Here is a 23,605-nt window from a genome sequence, read left to right on the forward strand (position 1 = left end):
ACAGTTATCGTCTTCAATGACCAAAAGTAAACTGTGTTGCCTTTCTAAGCTTTTCTTGCAATTTCGTCGGAAATTCCAAAATCTTTCTCCATTTTTGACTTTGACACATGAAACATTTCAATACTTTTTACTGAAGTGCAAGAAAACATGTGCTTATATTTTCATATTTAAAAGAATTTGTTTCGAAATATCTAATTTTTCTCACCTCCATTTCTTGATTCTTAAGACAATTTGGTTTTCTTAATGAGACTCATCACCATCTAGGTTGCGCCCCTTTTCGGCTTAACTGAATAGAATATTCCAGGTAGTCAATAATTGATTTCCAGCTATTTTGTCAATAGATACAGTTTGTCTGTAAAAGTATTTTTGCTTCTGAGAAGTGCCGAAGGACAATTCAAACCTAGCTAATTTCAGGATCAGAAGCTATATCGATCTTACGTATATCAATGGAAAAATATTTCTTGAAGCCTATAGGAAAATAGCCAACAGAAATTTTAGGTGACAAAATATGGCAGAACAGGAAAAAAATTCAATTACCCTTAGAAGGGAATTCATCTACTCAACAACTCAATGCTAATTTATGTGAAGCGATGATTTATACAACTATACAGTGTGCCGATAAATTCGCTTCAACTTTTGGTGATGAAGCACCATCTTGAACCAGTGTGTTTCGCTGGTTTTCCGAATTCAATCGTAGTTGCTAAAGGATGAATTCCGTGAAGATAGTTCAAAATCGACTGTTGTTCCAGAAAACATCGATGCTGTGCATAAACTGGATAAATTGGATACTGCATAATTTGACAATCGCTCAAAAAAAGCTCGTATCGATTGGTGCAAAGAAATGCTGAAAAAATTCAATCGCGGTGCTTCAACAGACGTCTATAAGATCATGACAGGCGACGAATTATAGATCTATACATATGAACCTGAAACTAAACAACAATCAACTATGGATCTTTCAAGACGAGACAAATCCAACAAAAGTTGTTCGATGCACTTCGACGTAAATGGTCGCCTGTTTTTTCGGAATAATTGAACATGTTGCCATCGTTCCAATAGAGCAACGTATAACAGTCAATTCTGAATGGTTACCAGCATTCGTTCGAAAAAATCAGGGAAGCAGTAGCAATAAAAACGCAGATAATGATAATATAAAGGTAATGTCACAGTTTAAGTGAAAAATTAGCAAATTAAGAAAAAAGCATCATTTCCGAAAACTAACTAGATTTATACGCTCGGGCAGCTCCCGAATCCTTCCAACAGAGGCTATCAGCTTTGTAAAGCTGTTCCCCTCAAGGGATAATGATCTAACATTTACTTAGTACACTTGATACTTATATATCAAATGACTCGATCTACAATTCAAAGAACCCACATTTTCTAGATACTATTTTTTTCTATGAATAGAAATCAAACAACAACATAAGATCGATTGTTGCTAAAGTATTAGACAGGAAATGGAAAACCTCGATTATTTCTACTTTAATCAATATTATCCGTATTATTTTATCCAATCTGTTGAATATATAGAGTAATACGTAATTCTACTCAACTGTATTCAATTTCAGTCAATTTTATCAATTGCACATAATTGGCGACGTTTAATGGAATAACATCAATCCACCAGTCAAATCCTCCGTTTTATTTGCGAAAATATTCATAACCGAACAACCGATTAAAAACAGCGTTCGTGTGTGAGTAAACATGTTTTGATTTTGTTTTCATTGCGAATAGAAACATTTTTATCCAGTAATATGAAAGATGAATTTAAATAGATTGACCTGGCCTAAAGAGATCCTGTAAAAGGATTTTAATGATAATATCTCCGTCGAACTGAAGTATCTTCAAGAGTATCTAGTTTCATCCTATGTATTTGCTCCTCTTTTTTCAGAGTTTAATTAGCCCATTTGAACGGTTTTTAACCCGTTGTTTGAATTACCTACTTGACCTTTTAAATATCACAAACGTTTATGAGTTGATATGAATTATGTCCGAGATAATCTGGCACACTTTGGACATTAATAACAAGTAATACGGAAAAATGTGAATTGATCAAATAATACATGACAATACAATATATTATCAATTGAAAAATAACAACAAATCTGAAATTACAGAGTATTTCAAATGACGAAATCCTGGAGATAATGGCTGGTATAAAATTGTGATGAGATTTTGATATAACAAAATTTCAGTGCACCCTCTTCGGAGGTAGGTACCCTTACTAATGAGCAAAGTTTTTTCTTAAATTTACGTAAAAATAGTACATTTATGTTGCTTCCCACGAGATTGAAGTTAACAACCCTTACCATATTATATCGAATGGCTGTTTATTTCAATTTCTCAATTTTCCTAATACTCAAGAGTTTGAACAAGAATCCTAAAATACCTCTATTTTTATCTTATTACAATACAATACTGAAATAAAAGTGGAGTACAATTAAGTTGTTCAAGGCATTTCATTTTCTTCTTCAAAAATAAATAATTGAACAAGCCTTCTAAGTGATATTTTAAGTAAAGTTTTTTAATTTCACTCCTTTACAGCAATATTTAAAAAAGAAGGTAGTTAGGTCTTGCTATTCTGATATTTCCGAAGAAGGTAATCTTGTAATAGAAAAGTCTCATGAATGTCGCATGAATTTGTAAATACCATATATATTATTCCTATATTATAATCATACTTTTTCCAACATTATTTTGAAGTTTATTCTCCTTTAGAAGGTGGATAATATTTATTGTCTCTTATAAAGTTTTCAACCTCTATCTTTTTTTTATGTTCCGCATAATTTCCACGTTGATTTGTGTATTCGTAAAATACTCGCACTTATTCACATTTCAAAAGCCCACGGCCGCTCCAATGTCGTTTTTTTGAATTGTTTCGAAATTCATGCGAATAAATTATTTTGAAATTATTATGTATCTTTCCTATTCTGGTTGATTATCATTTGATGAAGAATATAAATAAAGATATTCTATCTTTCTTTCTAGAAATCTGTTGGTGCTAACGAGAATGTTTTAAAATAAACAGGAATTTTGAGTACATTTTCATTTTACTAAAATAAATAAGAAAGATTTGATATTCAATATTTTATTATTATGATCATCATCTCATGTTAACTCTCTACCTGACATTACGCATCTTCAAACTCAAACTTCCAGAAGGTTTTCGATCAGCTCTGCCATGTCGGACTCGTTAGAAAGCTTCAGAGTATCCTACTTTCATAGGTATCAGACAATAGAATTGGAATATTCATATCTTACTGACCACTCCATTAGTATCAAATTCGGTTATTGCTTATCTCGACCATTTAACCCCTCAACTAGACCCTTTTCTATTCATCATTTATACGTATGATACCCTAGCTCCTTGTCATCCATAGGAAAAGATGGAGGACATTTTCTCTCTCAATGTCCGATCCTAAGATCAGGAGATTTAAGAAGGAATTCTTGATTTCCGCAGAGAAGGTGTCTATTTGGGAGTGAGATTCAATGACATTTTTAGTTTGACGGCCAATCTGAACAATATTCTGGACAGAGTATGGAGGCGAGTCTGTCTCATCAAGGCACACGAAGGAAAATTTGGATGAACCTTCCTACTCTACTTCATACTTTAGCCTTTAAATAAAATCTCATCGATCGTCTGAGTTGCAGGTCCTCTGCAGTTTTCCTGTAAACTTTTGAACCAGTTCACCAGCCAAACGGTCGACAACAGAAAGATCTATTACACTTTTTGAAAAGTGTGATAGACCTTTTTTGCTCTTTACATTCCATTTCAGTCCAACCTGAACTCTCGCTCCGCAGAAGAATATTTTCTCTAGATCAGCGCCAAGCTTAAAATATGCTTCACCCTATATGAATAATGTCTAATGGTTGCAAATTTTAAATAAAATCAGATTCAACTAACCAAATAATGATAATGGAACATTAGTCAAACATTTTTCGCTTTTATACGGTATTAAATACAACTAAGTGTGAAGCTCCTTGAGTTGATAAACAACATGAAGGTTTCGTATTTCAGCAATCAACGATACAGTTTCACTCATGGTAATTTTATCCATAAATTTACCTTTGAAAACAGTGAAATAAGAAGGGAGATTGTACAAAAAAAAATAATAATAAAGCTTTTCAGGTAATATTCCCATATTCTTAATAAAATTACTTAAAATTACGTACACATGTACATCTATGTTCATAAAAAACTATATAATATTTTCTCATTCTTGTACTTCCATGTGATATTATTTACGTAACTAGTTATGAAAAGAGTGATAATATTTGTCAAATAGCGCTATCGAGTTGAACAATATTTCTCTTTTCTGTTTGTTACTATGGAAGCAGGTCTTGAAATATTGTTACTATGGAAGCAAACAACGATTTTTTAAAATAAGTCAAAAAAAGTCATAAGAAATTACTTGAAATGTCTTCAGATAACAAATCAGACATTCCGTTTGAAGTTGAGAGTCTGCAAACGCTGGAGTGGGTAGTTTAATGAACTGAACAATCAAGAAGTACACACGCTCTGGCCTACCAAAAATTTGAAAAATGGTGCGATTTGAAAAATATAAAGAACACCAACGAAAATCTACAACTTGCTTATTTTGAAAATTTAAAAACATCTAAGGCGTCGACTTTGTGGACTATATATTCAATGTTGAGATCTGAGCTCATCGTACGCAAAAATGTCGATATCAAGAAATACACTAAGCTTTTGTTATGGCTGAAGAGACAGTCAGCAGGATATCATGCAAAAAAATCGGAGATTTTGATGAAGGAGAGAAATTTGTAAAAGATCCTGAAGACGAAATATTTCTATTTGCAAAAGTATAACTTAATTTACGATATGTATCTTTTTTAAAATTACAATTCCAAAATGCAAAGCATTATTATTATTATTGTGGTCAATGCTGTGTCTATCTTGTTGACCTCTTCAAAAAGTATTGAAAGATTAGACCTTCTGTTGTAAACCACGACAGATTTTTTGTGCACTACTATAAGGGAAATGTGGCATACAACCCGAGGGCATGAATACCATTGGAAAATTACCAACAAAGATTGCTTATCTGGGTCCACTCAAGGACACTCATGACATGGTATGAGGGCTTAGCCCAGAAAACATTCTGGGCTAAGCCCCCGGCTTATATGTAGATGAAATGAAAATAACATTAGACAAGAAGTTCAAGAGAATATTTACCCAGAAAATGGACTTACTTGGAACAACTGTGTCGTTAATAATGTTGTTTATGAATCTTAAAATACTATTGAATTGAAATAAGTTAATTGTCAGTTTAAATAATGAAATAACAATCAGCTTTTGCAGTTATTCATAAATTATTCTTTGAAACTTAAACAGTTACGTTAAGTTTTTACATAACTACTTTTAATAACTGATATATAAATATTATGAAAAATGTGACGTTTCCTAATGTCAAGGAGTGACTTAAAGTGTCATATTTGATATCGGAACTAGATAAATTTAAAAACATGTATAGTGGAAAATAGAGGAGTTTAATGAAAAGTATTAGTCTGAATGAAAACTCACAGGAAGAGTACATATGAATCGTAAGATAAGTTTACATGGCTAGGAAATCATAAAGATATAAAAGAACAAGTTGAGAAATATACTGAAACGATAATCAGTTGGACAAATATGTCGAAATACTATGTTTTTCTCAAAAGTATTGAGCCCAAGTGTGATTCTTTATCCTATGATGAGTGACATCCTTAATTAACAATACATTCTCGGTAGTGGTTTCTTTCGTTGAAGCAATCATGGTACTCAAAATGCCTTCAACTCATTCATTGGATGAGCTTTAATTATTTCTTCATCATTGAATCAGCGACATTTTTATTCTGAAAAGTCATAAAGAGCTACTTCGGGACTGTATGAAAGATGGTGAAGTTACAAGATGTATTTGTTTTCTCTTGACTGCATACTTCAACGTAGTATTTTTCAGTAATCATGTGATTGTCGGAGCAAATTCGTCGCGCACAAAACTTTCATAATCAAATAAAACTCTGATTTTCATTTCTTTTTTTTTGGTCTTGGTAAATCAGAATAGTTTGTTCCACTGCGAAAGTCGTCGAATCATGGCAATATAGCAGTGGCTAGTTTGTCCAATATTAATGATCCAATAACTCCGTTATTGACCACACAGAGATTGGTCGGGAATTTTGGCATGGAGATAGAAATATGAGCTAGATACTTTAGAGACAAATCTCTGTTGCAGCTAATATAGATACTTGACTAGTAGAAAGAAGAAGACATATGAAAATTAAAATGAATAAACTAAGTGAAAAGATAGCAAGAACCTGGGGACCGTTGAATAAAAGGAAAATAAATTACAACAATAATGTTGATGATTCGTAGTGCGGTCCATGAGTTTTATCCTAATATAAATTTGAAAAACTTTTCAGAACGTCTGACTAAAACTTCTATGTAACTATGAAAATATAATAACTATTTAGAGTTAGTTCGTACACCGACTAATTTTATCGTTGAATATTCACCTCTTAACTCGGCATTGAGCATTGCGAACAACAAATAGTCGACTGGGGCCAGATCAGGGCTATATGGTGAGTGCTCAATCTCTATGAAGCACAATCATGTACAGTAACTTTGGAAAGCGAAGCAGTGTGGACTGGAGCATTGTCAAGACGCAAGCTCACACTACGGTATATTTTACTGAGCCTTGTTTGTGTTTGAGTTCTTAAAGTCAACCAAAGGGATATCCTAGAAGTTCCGAAATATTGTAGTCATTACGTTTTTGGTGTTTCTTGTGACCTTTGATTTTTTTGGTACAAGCTCTCCTTTCCGATGCCCCTCTAGGGAATCTCTTTAAGATGTTGAATCAATGTGGAAGACCATAGTTTTTCTGATCCTCGCGGCAAAGCTGTAAACATCGCTCGCAAAATTCTACTCGACGCTGCTTTTGCACTGCGTTCAGAATTCGAGGAACTCATCTTATACTAATTTTTGTCAAATTTGAATGCTCATGTAGGATCCTCACAACATTAGTTTTGTAAATGCCAGTGTGTTTCTTCCATTTGTTCCATTAATTCAATTTTTTTTGGAATGGTCACCGTCACAGGACCTCCCACACGTAGGTCATCTCCTAATGATCCTAGTACCCAACGAAGCAACTTAGACCAATTTTTAATTATTGAAAATGATGGACATAAGTCGTAAACAGCTTCTAATCTGTTTGTGTTTGTGTTGAATCTCCTTCAGTTGAAAATTTTATAACAATGCGACACTGAATTGAGACATTTTGACTGAGTGGTAGTTCGAGATCTGCTATAATAAAATGGATCGAAGCAGCAAGTTTAAATTTTGTTGAGACTTGTCAAAGATTTTTGCAAACGCGAATAAATTATTTATGTAGATATTCTGGATAATTGGTTGATATTATTTCTGGTTGATTGGATTGGATTGGATTGGTTGATTTCTGAGTTAATTAATCATCAATTCACCCTGTAATTTAGTGACGAATTGTTACATAAACGCGGCCAAGCCGACAAAATTCAAACGCTTACAATGTATGTACGGTTTAGTATAGGATGAAGTTGGTGTTATGAAATGTTTCCTTTGTCTGTAAGATATGAATACTTGGTGGGGGAGTCAAAGCATAGTCATAAATTCCAGACTTACCGTTTTATTCGAACAATTCAACATTGTCTTTCTGATCTCGAATTTTAGAAACGCACTATAATTTTTGAGGTAAATTTCACATTGTTTGTAACTTGGAAGTATAATCGTGGTACGCATCAAGTCAAATTGCTGTAGAACAGTGGAAAGGTAGAAAACGAAGAATAGATTTTACAAAATCACAACAATGATATCACTAGTCTCCATCGAAATGTTGTTCTTTCACTTTTTGCTGCTACTAAAAAGGATTAAATATTTCTGTTCCTATTTCCTATTTAATTTATTTATATGTAGCTCCTTTCGTGCTTTGATGTCAGTATTGATGACTTTGAAGATAAATAAAATCATTTTCCTAATGAAACAGAGGTGTAGCGTCACCATAATTTACTGAAATCAGAATACATTGACATTTATTAATCCATTGCAATGTGTTCATGAGTTATAGAATAAGTTAAATAACGACAATTATTAGTAATTTCAATAACAACTGAAAAAAAGACTGATTCTCATTTCTCATTGAAAAGCTTTAGATTTCGATTTTTAATGATTCAAGTTGTTGAATTACCTGAATTAATCTTCTGTGACACCTTTAATAATATTATACCGGTGTAGAATAGATACATGGACCCGGCTTCGCACGAATAATATAACATTTTATGCTTACATGTGTTGCCTTTCGTTATATAATAAATGGATCAGAGTTTTGAGTCACATTTTGATGAAAACCGAAGTAAATCGAAGCGTCAATATTTTATCTTTATCTTCGTTTTGAAACGAAGTTTCAATTAGAGGAGACTTAAGATCGAGATTATTAATTAACAAAACTAATAGAATGTTAACACTATTTCAATATTCAAATGTAATTTGTTATGTACTTATTATAAACATATAACAGACTATAATATAGAGGATGTATCATAATTAATAATGGTTTCCAATGTTTACTATCCTTATCAAATAATCTTCAATCAACAGGACAAGCCTTAATATTATTGAATTGTTCCCCTATGGTTTCAACCCAACGTTCAGCAAGCTGGTTAAAACCTGGGTAAAACCAGTTTTAGCATTTCGCAGCAAAACATTGTCGCACTGCATTTTCAACATTTCTGTTGGATTCCTTTTTTTTTCCAAAGCAAAAATTTCTCCTTGGATCTGTATAAACAGTAATTTGACAGTGTAAGGTCTCAAATAAATGCTAGACGTGGTAGGGATTCAACACCACCAAGTTCTTCGGTTTCATTCCACGTGACTTTCACAGGATGTGGTTTAGCATTATGTTTTTAAAAGAGAACCTGCTTTGAATTTGCTGAACCTACCCTTCCTAGGAATCTTCTAAGAGATGAGATCTATAACGAGAAAATCAGAAAACGTTCAGAAGTCACATACGTCATATAGCGTATAGTTGAAATAGCAGTAGGTAGGTGATGTTGGACGTGAAGATAGAGAAATGTGAACTATAAAGATTACAACATGGCAACCAAGAGAGACCACAAACGCAAGCGTGACGATATTGTGAGAGTAGCAGGCCGACATTGGATGTGAACGACACAAGGCAGAATAATGTGGAAAACATTAGGAGAAGTCTTTGTCCAGGAGTAGATACATAACAGCGATGAAGAAGAAAGTATAACATATTATAATAATGAACTGAAATGTAATTTACTCACTTACGAGGATATATTAAAAACTTCTTAGCCTACTATAGAACCAAAAAAAATTTCAATGTCAAAATATTCTATTACTCAACATATTCTCCTCTCAATTTGATACATTTATTACAGCGAACTGCAACGTCTCTAGATCCAGACCTACACAGCTTATAATATTTCCTCGTTGGAAGAAAATTTACCAAATCTGGTGGATAAGGGGGCTGTTCTAGTAATTCAAAATTCTAAATTACAAATTTTTTACATGACAACATGAGATTGGATAGATTTGGTAGCAGCTTATTTGGATATTTGGATAGCTTTCCGCGTCTTTTCAGTTTTTCCCGTAGAATTGTCAGTAATGTCCAATAGTAATCTCCAGTTATTTTTCTACCCTTATCTAAAAAATCAATTATGATTTCTCCATGGCAAACCCAAAAACTTTAGCAAGAACTTTTCCCAGCAAATTTTTGGACACGAAACTTCTTAGGTCTTGGAGAACCGAAGTGTCGCCATTCCATCGATTGTTGCTTTGTTTCTGGATCGTAGAAATGTACCAAAAACAATAGTTTTTACCCACCTTATAGTTTTATTGATACACAACAAATAAAAATTTGTTAAAGGGTATAATTTTGAAATTGAATGAATGTATTATGGGTTGGGCAAAAACTTTTGACCGGTAGCCAAGTCTCATCCATAGTAACAATTCGGTTTAAGAAGTCTACATCGTTTTCAAATCGAGCACAAATCGAACGCGATGATTCTAACCTTGCACGCTTTTGGTCAACATTCAAACATTTGAGGATTCATTTTGCAGGAATTTTTCTCATTTCCAAATTGACGTGAACTATATGATGAACGCGTTCGTATGAAATATTCAGTGCTTCAGATATCCGTTTTAGCCCAATTCTACGGTCTGATGAAATCATGTCATGAACTGCATCGATATTTTCGAGGACTGACACAGAATCTGGCCTTTCCGATCGGTCATCAATTTCAATCGAAAATTTACCTCTTTTGAAGCTTGCAATCTAATTTTTCACGGTCGCATACGAATTACATTGATCACCAAGGGTATTAAGAATGTCTCCGTAAATCTGTTCACCACTTAACCCTTTTAAATACAGGTCCTTGATGTTGGATCGATAGTCTAATTTTCCGATTTGCATTATTTCGATATTTCTTTTAATTAACTGCGTTTACTTTTTTGACGTCAAACTTTACACTGGCACTTCTAATAAGTTATTGTTCGTTGCTATGGTAACGCAATATTTTATCTATGCATGAAACTGGTCTAGGCTAACTAGATATCAATACATCCTGTATCTGTATGAATACCTTACCAATATCCGCATTGTACGTGACAATTTTTCAAAAGATAGGTATAGTGAGTTATCTTTTAAAGGCAGGTATGGCATCGCAGGATTCCTGTAGATCTATAAAAAAGAGATGTCCCTCTACTGTTTCTCCGGAACAATCCAATAAAGTATATACCTCACCTTCCCTATGAATTTTTCCATCTAATGGTGGAAACCGCATGAAAATCTGTAAAGTAGAGATTGAGTTTATCGCGAACAGACAGGCAAACATATGCGACAAAGACTTCGTTTTATAATATGTAGGGATACACATATGCATCAGCTTTTTCACATCAATATCGTCATGGAGTAATAAATGGAAGATTTCAATCCCTAAGGAAACTCCTTTAAGCTGAAACAATTTGATATTCATTCATTTTCTTTATTAAACACATTTTTTAATTTCAGATGATTGTCATGTATCCTAAGCCAACGCTATATACGTGTACCGCTAGAGTATGGCTCAGAGAAATCGGCTTCTCTCTAACTTATGGTGCTTTGATGCTCAAAACCTGGAGGTAAGTAGTCACTATAAATATTACCAGCCGCAAGCTCATGAACTCATCTAATTTTTCTTAGGTTCTTCATAAAACTTATAGTTTTAATAATGTAGAGAGCGTAAATGAAAAGTTTGGGAAGAATTTTATTACATAACAATTTTTTCCATTGAATATTACAGTACGAGACATTACATTTCAAATAACAAGTTTGTAAGTTCCAAATATGTTTTAAACATTCAGATGTGATTCAGTATGTGAAGATCACACATTTAAAAAGTATTTTTAATTTCCACGAATATATTCATGAATATAATAGGATGCAGCATATAAGTAAGATTCAAAAAATTTTTTCTACGCCCATATCTGTAAACGTCAAAAATCGCACTGTCAACATTCCTTGAAATTGAAATTTAACAATAACATGCACGTAATGAGATCTCATAACATACACGTGCGTTTTGAGAAGAAAACTTAAACTTCTTGATTGAATTAAATTACAATAAAATTTTTATTTACGTAAGACTTTATTTGGTCTATTTACACAAATTTAGTCAATTAAAAAATATAAAAACTTTTAGCTTTAGCGAGGTATATTTAGGATTGAAAGAGTAATGCCCCTAAATGTGGGCAGCACATTATACAATTTCTTTAAAAATAGGACACGTTTTCTTAAGTAGCATGCTATTATGCACTCGCTTCTGCGCAACTTCGTGCGTAATGGGTTACTTACAACTCTTGTTACCTTAAAATAAATTAAATTTTTCTTAGTATTTTTTATTTTATTTAAACATTTTGTATAATGTGAAGTTCCATCCATCATTATCCTTATTAAATCAGTATTATAGGAGTTACTTTTTCTTTCGAATTCCCCCTCTATACTACCACCTAAACATTTGCCTTGACTTTATATAAAGTAGGGTTATCAAGGTACATATTAATTATGCTCATCAATTTCGAAAATGCAAATTACGCGTTAATATGCAAAATCATTTAAAGGGGTTCCGGGGCTGGGGAAGTCTATTAAGTTGAGAGGATGCCAATTTATTTAAACTTCGATAATAAAAAATTCCAGCAAAATGTGAGATGTATAACGTAAACAAGTTTACTGTGACCTAAACTAGTAAACATATTTGTTACGAGCTGAACTGTTAAATTATGTTGTCATTGGAAATTCACAATTTTATGTACTTATTTGGGGCATACGATGCCAAGTTTTTTGATTATATATTTTCTGTTTACAGTAGAACAGATCACGTTTGGTCCTATGTGACTATGGATCACATCATATATTTTGAATCGCAAAAAAATATTGGAGAGATACTGAAACGAAACACAGACAGTTTGCTTATGGATTGTGAATGACTTCCACATTCCTACACAACATAATCCAACCAATTAAACCTAATATTTCATGAATTTTGAGAGATTATAATGAAATCTTAGCGCTTAAGGCTTTATCTTTCAACAAACTTCCAAAATTTGCTGAAAGTTTTAATTGTACTGAATTTAAGACGCCTATACCACTTCAAATTTATTTATTTGCTTAATTCATTTTTTGTGCTTTAAAATATTTTCAATGAACAATACTGAGATATCACCAAATAAAAAACAAGTGCATCAAATTCATTTTTTCCTAGAATTTTCTATTAGTATAGTGTTTTGATATATTACTTTATGCATTCGATCCCCGCTTTGAGCTTTATGAGCATGTTCGCAAAAAATCTAGTTCAATTTCATTTATGAAGCTCCCCACCATCATCGTTAACGAATTTTATTCTTTCAATGAATAATAAATAAGTTTGCTATTTAATTGGATAAATATCAATATTAGAAACTGGCTGCGTCGTTCCATGGCTTTGGAGTTTTCTTTTTATTGTCAGCTCGATCTTCTTTACTAAATTTCTCCATTTGATACTGTCCTGTGCCTCCTCTTCCCATCTTTCTATAGCAAATTTTCTTATATATATATATCTTCGCCTCTTCTATCCATTTCTTCCTTTGTCTTTGTTCCCTAGATAATTCCTCCAAAAATTTTTCAAAATATTTTTCTCTACATACTTCCAATTTATTTGTAGCCTTTTCAATCATACCTATAGTTCGGAGCAGTAGAGCACTGTTGAGCGAATTACTGTTTTATAAACTCTAGCCCCTACTAATAATAATATTATTTCGGAATTCAATTTATATCTCCTGCGCCGTTCTCTCCTCCCCAATTCTTTTTCTACCTCTGGAATTTCTGTATTTTTGTTTGTAATTGTTAACTCCAGATATTCAAATTAGGTGAACTCTTAAAAACAGTATTTGTTAATAAATACTTCTCTCTCGGTAGTATTAGTATAACTTTTCTTCATTATGGCTTCCAATATTATATTTTAACGTTTAACGACGTTGAGAGCGATGGAAGTTTCTCAACAGCAAAGAAAATTATTCAAAAATACTAAACAAATTTGCGGACTATTTCATTTTACAAATTTTTAAGCATTAAAATGTTTACTAATTGAATGCAAGTTACGTGATCAACAAAAGCACTTTTGCATCATTTGTTACATTGTATTCTTTTAGCTGAACTAAGAATTTGGAGTTTACTGCACCATTTTATTCCTCTAGTTGAGATGTTTGCCGACTTTTACACATTTCGCATAACTTCAAACTTTCAATTTCGTTGCGAAAAAAAGAAACTCATGCAGGATCGCCGTTTACAGAGTTGATCTTCAAATTAATGAAATGTTTTGATTGTTCGACTATTTCATTGAATTCCATTAAAACTAAAAGTTCATTGCATATTATATTATATTGAACTACATAATTTACCTGAATTGGCAGCTTGCATTCGATTAATTAATACTTTAATGTTTAAAACTTTGTAACATAAAATAGTCCGCAAATTTGTATATTATTTCTGAATGGTATGCTGTGCGCAACATGATTCACTAAATGTGTGAGAGTGAAAAGCATGGAATTATTGTCCCATTCCCTGTATTCGCACGATCCATTGCACAGTAAGTTTTTCTTGTTTCCCACTGTCAAACAAATCACACCCGGACTGCCATTTCCATCGCCTCAAGAAGCTGTTGACGACTTTCAAAACCTTGTTTCTACAATATCACCTCCAGTATAAGCAAAAATGTGTAATCCTTAAGGGCGAATATTTTGAGAAGCATCACTTTGTTTCCAACTTCTTTTGTCTGTTTCACTTTTTGTAAACCGTGTAACTTTAACTCAGTGGTCCAAGGTATCCAATTGCTTTAATCACAAATATTAATAGGTTAGTAATAAGAAGAAATATTTCTAAACATATAAGGATTAAATAAAAAATTTGAGAGGTTTGTACAGTGACTAGAAACGAGGTACGAGATGTGACAATTACTTAATGTGACTGATTATTTTTATGGTTTGAAGTCTGAGCTTGCCCACTTGTCTAAACGGCTTCTAAATCGTTTCGTGGCTATCTTAAAATAGTGGTTTCGAATGAACTTATTATGTGTTTCATTTAATTTACTCCTTTAGTTTGTATGTTTAGATGGAATTTGTTAATCAAATTTTCATCGTTTTTCAATCAATTTATTAATTTGAAATTTTCCGTACCTCCTAATTCTTGATGATTCAATAAAAAAATTGGTGAAATATATAATAGTATCACATAAATTGATTAACTTACCATTTATATGAATTAGAGTGAGTCGAATTCATTCTCTAATTCTATTTTTAATTGAATTAAGTTAATTTTACTTGATCGTCCAAATGACATTCCAAATTCAAAATAACTTCGATAGTTCCATGGTTTGTGAAGTCGGCATACAAACAATCCTATGGTTGATGGTTGGTGGAGTAAATCTTATTAAGGACATGAATAAAAAATCCAATCCTATTAAAAACTTTATACTAACTATTTTTAGTCCCTTAAAACTTAAAACAATGAATAATATGTAAAAAAAAGGTCTTTTTAAACCAAGATACATCTACCACACCCTATAAGTTTTGACATATGAATCTTGGTAAAATCGGTTTCTAAAAATAATTCAAAATAGATGCTGATGACGAAAAAGTTGAAAAAGTATTGATTTAAGTCAAGATTCATTCTTATGGATACGCTAAAAATTATTTGGAAAATGGTAAATACTGAAAAAAATGATTAGATTGAATGAAAGTAACACAATAAAATGTGGACGTTCACATGAGTTCGGAAACAATGGGTTAAAAGTTGCACGCCCGCAATTTATGATACTATTATGTTCATATACTCTTTTGGTATTTTTCCCAGATATTAGAGTCATTTTCTAATAATGTTAAATTTTTTCGCTAATTATTAGAAAGTAATACTTCCTATATATCCTTCACCTTTCTGTACCTATATGTACTTTTTCATATTTTTCATCATTTACATCCATTTAATGATATAAATAAAGTGTGGTTTATTAAAATAAATTTCACTCTTTTTATCTATTATTATTATACCAGTTTGAATGTCTTGGTTATTCTAGGTTAAATCATATTTATTAGACTTTTCTCAGTCACAGTCTCGAATATCTAAGACCGGATATAGTCCTTCATTCAAGTGCGCGATCAAGGTTTTCTATTTTCTTCAATTCCGTTCACTATCTGAAATACAGAGAAAAGAAAAATTTCATACCCTCATTATTTTTACAACCCTTTTCAATTCTGATTCAAATTTTTTTTCAGTCCTACTTCAAAACAATAGTGCGGCTTGATTGGAAGTCGCATCTGTTAAATTTCCGTGTTAAACTTGTAAATTCTACAGGATTATAATACAAAAAATATCTAGTATGTTCAATATTCACTATAATTCTTGTCGAATTTTCAGTTTCTCAAAGGCGCCGAATAAAAATTTCATGCAATGCAGTAGTCTACAACAAGCACCTTAGAAGTTTCCAATTCCAAAACGGCTTTACAGTCACGTATAATTTCGTCTACTGAATATAAGACATTTTCTGAGAATAAAAATTTAACAACGAGAATGGCACCACTTTATTTAATATTAAAAATAAATACAAACAGTCAAAGAGGCAAGGTGAATTGATAATTCGAAATACCTGCTTGAAAATTATTGGGAAAATAGAATTAAAATTATTGGAAAATAGAACGACTCTCTTCTTAAATAGCAGAGAATCTAAGCATTATTTATCATATATTTAGTCGATGTAATAAAGCTCTTAATTTCTAAACGGTAAGACGGATCAAGATGCAAAAAATATTTGAGAGAGTCTCAGGAAACTTTGTGAAAAGAAGTTATGAGAAGTGAAAACTGCATGGAAGCATGCATTTTGAAAAGTACATCTCAAAGAGATAAAAAATAAAAAATTTCTAGCTCGAAAAATATTACCGAGAATGAATTCGAGAAGACTGAACACGTGTATCATGATAAAAAAGGTCTACAAGGTACCTGGTGTCAAGGGTGGCCGACAACTAAGTCGCCAATTGGAGTCTCTTGAGATTCGTTATGAAATTGGCCGAATATATAGTTCCGGGGGTTTTCGAGATCGCACGTATATCACGACAACGATGACCTGCGAGGTACCTGGTGTCAAGGTTGACTGACCCGACGTGGGTGAGTCGGGAGGAGCGCACCAAACTCTAGGAGTGCATACACGTGAAAATAATGTGGAAAAACTCAAATTTTCTTAATCAGCGTTTTTTCCATAAATGTTCAAAAATACCGCCATTGACTTCTAAACACTTTCTGCTTCGTCATGAAGAGCTTTTGCTGCTCTCCCAATTGATTAATTTCTTTCTTCTTTAATATGGGCTGCAGTATTCTCAATTCGTCTAATTAGTGCATCCCGTGTGTCCACTTTTATTTTGTAGATTCCATTTCTCATCCAGCCCCATAAACAAAAATCTAGTGGTGTGAGGTCTGGAGATCTTGCAAGCCAATTAATGGGACCTCCGCGACCAATCCAATGCTCTGGAAACCGTTCGTCTAAATGTTGCTTGACCTGACGAGCGACATGTGCAGGAGCTCCATCGTGCTGATATTACATCTGCATTCTAACATCCTCTTGTAGACCTTGTAATTCATTTTGTAAAAAATTTAGGCAGTGGTTTCCTGTGAGAAGATGTTGAAAATTGTTTTCGACTGTTGCGTGGGGATTTTCGTCCGATCATACATGATAGTTACAAGTATTATTAATGCCTTCACAGGTAAATGTAGCTTTACCCGTAAATACAACACGATTATTATTATTTATCCACCGACAAAACTCCATACGGTTAGCGTAATCCTCTGGTTGTAGGTGCTGTACTCTCTATACGTGATAAGGATATAAGCCTTGTTCGTGAAGTGTGTTAATCACCCTTTTTTTTTGGAATTCCCAATTGAGTAGCAATTCTCCGTGAGCTAGTAGTTACATCTTCTTCTATTACATAGATGCAGAATATTTTTTACTTCTACCAAACCTTGTCGAGTGCGTTTAGATGATATGTTAGCACTGGGAAGCTTACCAGTCTCGCACAATTTGTTAAAAACTCTAATAAATACGTTTATATCAGGATATCTTTGGTGTGGAAAACGTTGTCGATATTCTTCAGCAGCAGCTGTAGCATTTCCATTACAGAAATCATAAGCAAACACCATATTTGTATATTCTAAATTTGAATGAGTATCTGGTATTTTGCAACACTAACAATCACATAAATTCGAAATTAAACGTTCAGTTACTGTTCACTGTTAAAATTAAAACGTCAGAATTATCAAATGCCTTTGAGCCTCGAACATGGCATACTTTGATGATGTTAAAATTCAGATATAAGTGGAAAGCTCTAGATGAACATTTTTAATTACTCCATAACAATATATATATATATATATATATATATATATATATATATATATATATAAGCGCTTTCTTATTGGGAACATGTCAACGTAACACTAAAGTGGACTAACTTTAATATATTTTCCGAGCTTTCGAATACTTAAGATTTTCGATGGTTTTGCATAGTATTAATGCTTGTATAAATTTTCCATCTCATAGAATTCAAAATTCAATATTCAAATTGACGTTTATAGAAATATTGATTAATTGAAATATTGATTCTGGTTCCTATAGGAATTAATTGGTTAAATTATGAATGACGTTGAATTTTTATAGGTTAGATAAGGAAAAGTTGTAGTGAATGATTGGTAAATTTATGGATAACATTAAAATTCAATAGGTTAGGTTGTTATGAATTTAGTTGAGTATTTATTGGCTAGAATATAAATGACAATAATTTTTATAGGCTAGGTCGTTCTAAGTGAAGTTGAAGTTTATAGGTTAGGTGAGTTTAATTGGTTGTTAATGGCGTGGAATTTTTATAGAATTTGTTTATTTTTAGAAACAACTTACATTGCCCAAAATGCATTAATAAGAAAACTGATTCAAATAACTTTAGTGTAATTTCTGCATATATTTTAGATTTTGAAAAAACAAATTCTATAAAATTTCAACGCCATTAACAACCAACTATCCTCACGTAACCTATAAATTTCAACTTTATTTATATCAACCTAACCTATAAAATTTATTGTCATTTATATTCAAGCCAATAAACATTCAGCTACATTCATAACGACCTAACCTATTGAATTTTAATGTTATGCATAAATTTACCAATCAATATCGAACATCATTCACTACAACTTATCCTTATCCAACCTATAAAAATTCATAGTATTCATAATTAAACCAATTAAAAATTAATAAAAATTCCTATAAAAACCAGAATTAATATTTCAATTAAGTAAAATTTTATTATGTTATACATTTATACATATTACTTATATTGTATTTAACCATAATTTCAGTCCCAGACGAAGAATTTAAAAGCTCGGAAAATATAGGAAAATATATTAAAGTTAGTCCACTTTGATGTTTCATTGCCATGTCCTTAATAAGAAACCGCTCATAATATAGCTGGCAAAAACTTTTTTACAATTCATATATATATATATATATATATATATATATATATATATATATTTCTATATTGAGAGTATTAACCAACATGTATTTAAAATTTTTTGAGTCTTTATATATCAATAGCATCCAAAATAGGATGATGATGGTAATATAAATTATTAAGACTAGAATTTTTGATTGATGTTAAAATTCCAATCTGCTCAATTACACCAAATATTTAACTAGAAAAAATGATTGCTTAGTTTCACGCGTTGTCATGAATTCTTAATTTTTTTATGAAATAAAGTGATCCCAGCAATATGATCTCAAATCCAACCTTAAGGGAACACTTATCTGTCTCACATAATTCAGGAAAGTTTTGTACTTCCACATAACTACCAACCTCTACTTTAAAAAAATATGATCAAGTATTATGACAATTTTCAAATATTTCTTTGTGTAATTTATTATGTTATTTCCAATTTTTTTTGCTGTGCTAATGACCAACAAAGTCGAGGCACGTCTAATGGAAATAAAAAGAACTATAATATATTATAGTTTTCTTTTCAAAGTTACTGGCGTGTTTCCAAAAGAACTTTGAATATATACGATATAAAATGCTTCTAGTTTGAAATATTTTTGCAGCAGATTGACATTTGAGTATGTAGTTTCCTTATTCTTTTAACAGAAGACTGAAACTCGAAACGGCTCTTTCTGGTTCAAATGTCGTTTTGGCAGCAGTCCTAAATTTAAGAATCCAACAAAATTACAAGAATGTTAAAAAAGCTCTTTGAAGTTCACGATAAATTTTATATACGACATGACAAGTCAAAAATAGAAATAAATCAATTTCTCAAATTAATATAAACAATGTAAATGAATCGCTTAGTCTTAGTCTTAATGGCGAAATACCTCGCGAAACCTAAATGGAAATCCAGCAGTGGTTTTGCTCCAACTTTTTAATTGAATAATACCACTTAATCATTGAAATTCAACGTTCCTTTTTAGTACAAATGCGACCTCTGTTCTGATATTCAAATGAATTGAGTTCATAATACTGGTTTAAGCATCCTTGGAAACAAATCTTACCTGGTTATGTTTGAAAATATAACCATATAAATTTGAACTATAATTTTTTCTAATTGTTCTCTAAATTTTTTCGAGCAGATCAATATATACCTCATAGAAAATGAAACAAATTGAAAAATGTGTACGAGAAAAATTATAATTATTGAATAAAGCTTTTAACAGGGTTATTAATTTTGAATTACAAAGCCAAAACCTCTACCAATGATTATGCTATTACTGTAAAAGGCTTCGATGTTGACATTCAATCTCGAATCTCCTTCTCATGACATAAATATTATAATCATATTTCAACCTTCATTCTACATTATACTATAGAAACTTCAATTTTTCATCCACGATAGGTAATGATTTGCTTTTTACTGTACTGTATGTTGGTCTATAAGAGCACCGATGTGAACATTACAACATAAAATTATGGATGAAGTAATAATCTATAATTATCAGAAAGTTCACAAAAATCTTGTATAAGTACAAGTTAACATATATAACTGGTGTTTGCAACATTAATATAGGGGAACAATTAGATATAAAACATAATCCAAATGGTGCTTATAAATCGCAAATATAAATTGATGATAATTTCAATAATAACACGTGACAGAAAACATGTTTCTATTGGTTACTGCGGTTGTGACGTAGAAAGTAAGTAAATACAGAACGTGGTCGCCGGATGTCGCATTTCAAACGCCATTCTTTTGTTGTGAGAGGAGGTTATTGGTTGTTTAGTCCGATTTGTGTTTTTGTAAGGGTTTCGAAGACTATTCTAATTGAAATGATGGCCGAAATAGGATTTATCGAAGCAAGATCGGACAATATACCTAAGGTAGATGCATTCATGGCTGCTACATACGCTCTTTGCTGATAATCATTTATTTACTTAGGCTGGAATACGAGGAGTAAAAGCAGATACATGGGTACTACTAATTAGACTTTCTTATAGTAACGTCATTATCACATTTGTTTGCTTGAACAAGTTACCTTCTTATAGCTTGAAACCCTTGTTTTCGTCGCTTTGTCTCTCGAGGGATTTGCCCGAAAACTATGTTTGGTGTTTTTGTTCTAGTGTTTGTACATTTTGGTACAATGCACTAACGATACGATTGTTTTTTTAAAAGAATCCCAACAACTCTGTTTAAACTGTATTTACTTCTAATCTCACTTAATCTGTTTACTTACTTTGTACATCACACAACGTCACACTCGGTCATGTGACAAGAAATGCGGTTTGATGCCTCATTTAGGTATTTTAATTTATTTTTTATGAACTAATATACCGTTTAAAAAAAATTGAAAAATAGTGTATGATTAAGAACGATATAATAAACGTAGTTGAAGTATAAAAAAAAGTATGCAAGGACCCTATTACGTAGTGAGATAAGTACGCGGAATTCGTCAGACAAAGAACAACTGAATATACAGGGTGGCCCATTAGTGTACGGAAGTAAAATAACTTAAAATAAAATATACAAAAAAAATTTTTAAGTAAAAGTTTTTTCCCATTGTGACGTTGACAAGTTGGAGTGAAAATATGAAAATTTGGCGAAAATTGTTGCACTATAAATGCTGCCTAGTAAACGTTATTAGTGAGAAGTAACTAAACTTGTTTGATAAGTACGAAAGTAAGTAAAATGTCTGAAGAGAGTAGAACTTTCGTTTGGAGTTCGGGGTGTTTTTTTTATATAAGCACTAATTCAGGAAATTTCAATTAGCAAAAACTTCATTTTTTTAAATGGAACATCCAGTATATTATTCTACCATCTTATAAAACTATTTTTTACCTTCAAATAATGTCTGACAATGTACACTCAAAAATTGACTGTTTTTAAGAAAATTGCATTTTTAGTTTATGATTTAAAAATATTCAGCTTCTTAACAAGTAAACACTGAATGTGACGTTTAAAATACTTCTAGTTTTTGTGACAAAATCAAACCAGTAATTCTATACTTTCAAAAACTATAATAAAATAAAAAGGGTATCAACAATACTAAATTAAGCAAACATCACCGTACCAACAAATGAAATGAGAATATCGATAGCTCTATCAAATAACCTTTGAATTTGACATTTTCACATTTTAAGTCAGAGTGATTAGTTATTATCTAGATATATTACAAAGAACGAAGAAGTTATTAAGATCATGAATTTTCTGATACAAGAATTAACAGATATGATTTTAGTACTGGGTGCCAGTGATTAGAACTGTTTACTCACACAAAGAATTTATCAATATAAATTTCCAGGTAGAAAACAGCCAAGAAAACTGCATTTTTAGTTTATGATTTAAAAATATTCACCTTTTTAACAAGTAAACACTGATTGTGACGTTTAAAATACTTCCAGTTTTTGTAACAAAATCAAATCAGTAATTTTATACTTTTAAAAACTATAATAAAATGAATAGGGTACCTATAACAGTTCTTATCACTGGCAACCAGTACAAAAATCATATCTGTCAATTCTCGTATCAGAAAATTCATGATCTTAATTGCTTCCTAGTTTTTTGTAATACGTCTGGATAATAACTAATCACTCTGACTAAAACTGTGAAAATGTCATATTCACAAGTTACTCAATAAAACTATGGATATTTTCATTTCATTTGTTGGTAAGGTGATGTTTGCTTAATTTAGTTTTGTAGATGCCCTATTTATTTTATTATAGTTTTTAAAAGTATAAAATTACTGATTTGATTTTGTCACAAAAACTAGAAATATTTTAAATTTCACATTCAGTTTTTACTTGTTAAAAAGGTGAATATTTTTAAATCATAAACTAAAAGTGGAATTTTCTTAGAAACAGTCAATTTTTGAGTCTACATTATCAAATATAATTTGAAGGAATGAAATAGTTTTATAAGATGGTAAAAGTTTTTGCTAAATGAAATCTCCTAAATTATCTAAAATTATCTAAAAAACACCCAGAACTCCAAACAAAACTTCTACTCTGTTAAGACACTTCAACCATCACTTACCTTCGTACTTACCAAACAAGTTTAGTTACTTTTACTACTATAATAACGTTTACTAGGCAGCATTTATAGTGCACCAATTTTCGTCAAATCCTCATATTTTTCACTCCAACTTGGCAACGTCACAATTTATGGGAAAAGAAAAGATAGGGCTAGATGCAGAATTTTACTCTATATTCAATGGTAAGCATATATACAGGATGTCCTATTTAAAAAAACTTTACTTCATGTTGTCACTCTTAGGCTAACTCAAAATATTCTAGAAATGTGTATATGTACAAATATAACAACTTTTATCTAAAAATTTTTTTGTATATTTTATCTTAAGTAAGTTATCGCACTTCCACACACTAATGAGCCACCCCGTATATTAGAGGAGAATAATTAGGGAAATTGGACCAATGAAAGTTGGCAATAATGAGTATAAAGGACTTATGAACTATGAAATTCAGAATATATCAGAAAATAATGATATTTTGAACACAGAAACAAAAAGAATA

The 23,605-nt window shown here is 31.6% G+C and overlaps 1 protein-coding gene across 1 annotated transcript in view; it reads left to right on the forward strand.

Annotated features, from left to right (window-relative positions):
• Positions 1-23,605, forward strand: part of LOC130891864 (probable G-protein coupled receptor 158) — a 419,687-nt gene that overhangs the window by 243,390 nt on the left and 152,692 nt on the right. The window contains exon 7 of the mRNA XM_057796922.1: positions 11,058-11,167. Coding sequence (XP_057652905.1) covers positions 11,058-11,167 — 110 coding nt within the window. The remainder of the gene's footprint in view (positions 1-11,057; positions 11,168-23,605) is intronic.

The sequence above is a fragment of the Diorhabda carinulata genome, chromosome 1, assembly GCF_026250575.1.
Source record: "Diorhabda carinulata isolate Delta chromosome 1, icDioCari1.1, whole genome shotgun sequence".
Lineage (NCBI taxonomy): Eukaryota > Metazoa > Arthropoda > Insecta > Coleoptera > Chrysomelidae > Diorhabda > Diorhabda carinulata.